This window comes from Triticum urartu, chromosome 5A, assembly GCF_056163025.1.
Source record: "Triticum urartu cultivar PI428250 chromosome 5A, HENAU_Tu73, whole genome shotgun sequence".
Classification (NCBI taxonomy): Eukaryota; Viridiplantae; Streptophyta; class Magnoliopsida; order Poales; family Poaceae; genus Triticum; species Triticum urartu.
Window position 1 is genome coordinate 406,912,048 of NC_141877.1, and position 4,233 is coordinate 406,916,280.

Genomic DNA, 4,233 nt, shown 5'->3' on the forward strand with positions numbered 1-4,233 from the left:
ATCATGGTTATTTAGGAAACATGTAGGATTTATTCTACCTTACCTTGTACTCAAGATGATCATATACCCATATATATGTATATATCCATGAGGCTCAAGCAATACATTATCGATTCCACCAATCTCTCTCTATTCCTTATAACACAATGCACGCGGCATCTCGCTTCGCCCCGCAAAACTCATCAATCAGCTCATTTAATTTGCTCATCACTAGTGGCTACAATGCTCGTTAGGCTGGTTGTAATGGGGAGTATCATATACTAGTATCATGCATATAATACTAACTCCGCAGTGCATAGTATTATAAGTTAGTATCTTAGATTGCCTTATTAATTGCCATGCATGACACAAACTAGCGGAGCATTTAATATGATACGGTATCATGATATGATACTACATCATCTCTTTCCTCATTTAATTGCGTGCCACATCATCCAAAACGTCTAGTTGGCATGCATGATACTACTTATGATACTCCCACTACAACCAGCCTTATAGTGGAATTAACTTAGGTAGTAACATAGCGCACTTCGAGAAATTTTTGCTTACGTGGCATGTAATTAATAAGGAGTGGTAATGTTACTCTAACATAACGCTTTTCAAAACAAGATGAGTCTACAAGCTATTAAATGGAGCCACACATGACACTACTACTATGTTATTTTGCACTATGAAGATAGTAATTTAGACCAGTGTTATATGCATGACACTATTATAAGTTAATCCCCGCTATGACCAGCCTTAGAACAGTTGAAAATTATTGATTGTCCCAAGAAAACCAATGGTTAGTACTATATAACTACGATAGAGTCATTGCTTCAAACTAGTTGTAGATGTATAAAAGTACCCTTAATTTGGCCTCACTTCTTGCATTGTATTTGAATTATATTATAGATTACTGTATAAAATTTGCAGATTGGTTGCTCGTCTTCTTGGGAGTTGGAATACGCAGCTGTGAATCTTGCTTCTTGACTTTCTCCTTTAGTTCCTTGGAAATATATACTCCACACGGGTACTCATGAAACATGAGCCCTCTCGCCCTACAGTAAACAAGAGAGGGAACAGAAGAGATTAGGGCGTACGTCTGAAAACTAGGCTGGATCTTTTTTTTGACTGGATAAAAACTAGGCTCAATCTTGAAGTCGTGATCCTAGCTACTCCTTGTTAGAGCATCTCCGACAGACGCGCCAAACTAGCGCTGCGCTGTAAAATTCTTCATTTTAGCGTGCGCGCAATCGGAATAGTTGCTCCAGCGGACGCGCGAAAACAGCGCGCACGGCATACGTAGTCCAGCGCGCGGGCCGAAACGCAATCGCGCGCCGCATATTTGCTGCGCCCGCTTCCGCGCGCTGGACTTTCACGCGCTCGCTCGCACCTCCCACCCCCCACCCATACGTGTCGCGCGCGCTGCATTTTTACGCGCTGCATTTTAGCGCGGCTGCTGGAGTCAGCGCTGCGCGCCGCGCCAAACCAGGCGATGGACGCGCGCTATAATTGTTTTTTGCGCGCGGCTGTTGGAGATGCTCTTAGCTTGCAAAAACGTCTTATATTATGGGAGGGAAAGAGTACCTCGTAGTATAAGGGGTAGTAGAGTACAGGGTATGCTTACCACTCGAGATGGTTGCAGTACGTGATGAGATGGTCCGCAATGGTGAAGGGCCGCGTGGAGTACAACGTCTTCGAATACAAATAATAGCTATCGGGGCAGTCACTGCTGAGGGAGTATAACTCGACACAACTTTCAGATGTGTATACAGAGTTTCCTCTGATGGACGGCAGGTGTTTGGCCGAGACGGACAGGCATCTGTCCTTGCCGAGGAACAGCGCGCGATCGCCAATGTTGCTCACCGGGGTCAGCTGCCGGCGGTCGAGATCCACGTCGAAGATCTTGACGGCGGTGCGTGTGTTGGGGAGCGCGACGCGGTGGCGAACAGCGAGCAGCATGCGGTCGTTGGATTCCACGAGGAAGGAGCGGCATAACGACGGAGGGCCGAGCTCGTCGGGGATAGGAGTGTCCACCGCAAAGATATTGCTCTGAGGGTAGACCTGAAGGATGCTTGCCGAGTCCCGAGCGGTGGCGTAGAGGCGGCCACGGTAGGCGAGGACGGTCTGGAGCTCGACGTCGAGGTAGATGGCGTTCCAGGTGGCATCGCCGGGCTTGGCCCAGAGCATCGCCTTTTCCCCCGGGAACCAGGCCACGACGTCGACAGAGGCGTCGGGGGCCGGGGCGCTCGTCGTGCAGATGGCGGCGTTCATGCGGAGGAAACACTCTTTTTTGTCTTTCACGCCTACGACGATGCGAAAGGTCGGGGCAATGGGCGGGAGATCGAGGTAGCTCCGAGTGAAGGGGTGGAGCAGGCGAACAATGGAGTCACGCTTGTGGACCAGGACGAGGAGGCCGCCGCTGAAGGAGACGATCCTGTGGCCCCTGAGTTTCGTCGGGAAGCGGGCGCGGAGGCGCCGTCCCGTGCTGAGCTTGAAGAAGGCGATCTGGAGTGCGTCGTCCGGGCGCGTCTGGTCGCCGTCGCAGAGCGCGACCCAGCCGCCAGGGCGGAAGTAATGGTACTGCTCCTGCGGGCTGCGCGGGAAGTCCGTGCTGGCGCGCCAGCCGGAGCAGGCCGCGCGGAGAGAGATGTAGTCGATCACGTCCCCGTCGAGCCGCACCCGCTCGGCGACGAGGCGGACCAGGTCGCCGGGGAGCGACGCCCAGCCGCCGCTCTCCTCGGCGATCCTCCGGCGCTTGCGGCGATCGCGGGATCGCCCCGCGCGCCTTGCTGTTCCTGCTGCGGTCGCAATCGTGGCCGGAGTGCCTTCGCCGATCGGAGCCGCCGCGTGAGCAAGGGGTACCGGCGGCTCCTCCATCATTACGATCTGTGACTAGGGTGGAGTCCTCCTCGTGGGGTAGTCTCCTCTCGCTCCGGCCTTCCAAGTCAAGTTTGTGTTTGCGGGTGGCGTCGTGCGATGGCTTTGATCGATCGGCCTAAATCGAGGGGGTTGCGCGTGTTAGGGTCTTATTAGGGATGAATTTCTTATATTCTCTTGACCTTTCCTTTTGGAAAACTATTTTCGACGGGAAGAACTTCGTGGCCAAGATTTATTAAACGAAACGTTGGAGGAAGTCTTTATCGGGATATTTAGCCTTAATAAATGTAGACGTCTTTTATTCTGAAGATGGGCATTCAGGCTCGTGTGGTGCGATCATAAGGGACAGTGGATGCATGTTTGTGGTAGCATCCATATCAAAACTCGAACATGTTGCAGATATTGTCTTGGCTGAATAGGATGACCTGGTTAAAGGACTGAAACTAGCTCAATCTATTGGGTGCAATTTTATTTTCATACAGATGGACAATCTAGTGATGGTTGAAGCTATCAAATATAATACTGGACATTTCATGATTGCAGCACGGATACTTGATGAATGCAGAAGCTTGTTGAAGGACTTCAAAAAGGTATCTATTGAGCATTGTAATAGAGAATCAAATTCTATAGCTCATGCTCTAGCACAACAAGGGCGGGATGATCTGCCGTTTGTGTGGTTGGACTCCCCTCCTTATTTTGTTTCTCTTTTGTTAGTAGATGATGTAAGTGTGGCATAAATTACTAAAGCTAGCCATGAAGGCATTTTCCTAAAAAGTGGAAATGATAAAGGAAAATGCTATCTGTCACACATCAGATTTTTGCAACTTCCTGGTGAACGCCCTTCTGGCCGTGTGATCCAACAACACGAATCTTATTGCGGTTTGGTCGACACGTCAGTGTAGCTATCTCTTTCACGCAGAAATCAAACCTGGGTTTAGGGTTAGGGTTAACCATAAATCAAACACAGCGAACGGGTCATCCTCACCCGCTCGGGTTCTCTCTTCCCTATGCCATCCACTTTCCCGTTTTCCCACCTCTCCGTCCCTGTTGACCACACTATCTCCCACATTCCCGTCGAGGAGCTTTCTCCACTCGCGTTGTCCGGGGTGGAGGTGAAGTGGGTTCATGGTGACGGTGGCTTGGCGGTGGTGGTGGCAGCGCGCGGTGATGATGAGCAGATAACCGCTACCGGAGGCGTGCAATCTCTCTCCCGCGAGATGCCAGGGGTTTGGCCATCCCAACATGCAACTGTTGGCGATGGGAGGCAACACTCCTCTTCTCTACATGAGTCCTTGTCGTGTCGGAGATGGGGACGTGCAGGCACAACATCTGATATTGAGAGGACGAATGATGGGAGGAGCCACAATGGTG

At 50.8% G+C, this 4,233-nt stretch overlaps 1 protein-coding gene across 1 annotated transcript; it reads right to left on the bottom strand.

Annotated features, from left to right (window-relative positions):
* Positions 1–895: 895 nt before the first annotated feature.
* On the bottom strand, positions 896–2,985 carry LOC147971624 (F-box protein At2g26160-like). The gene is made up of 2 exons (XM_087522818.1): positions 1,610–2,985; positions 896–1,040 (listed from the first exon to the last, which is right to left on the bottom strand). The coding sequence occupies exons 1-2, from the start codon at positions 2,863–2,865 to the stop codon at positions 896–898; spliced, it is 1,401 nt and encodes a 466-aa protein (XP_087378944.1). The 5' UTR covers positions 2,866–2,985.
* Between the last annotated feature and the right edge of the window lie 1,248 nt (positions 2,986–4,233).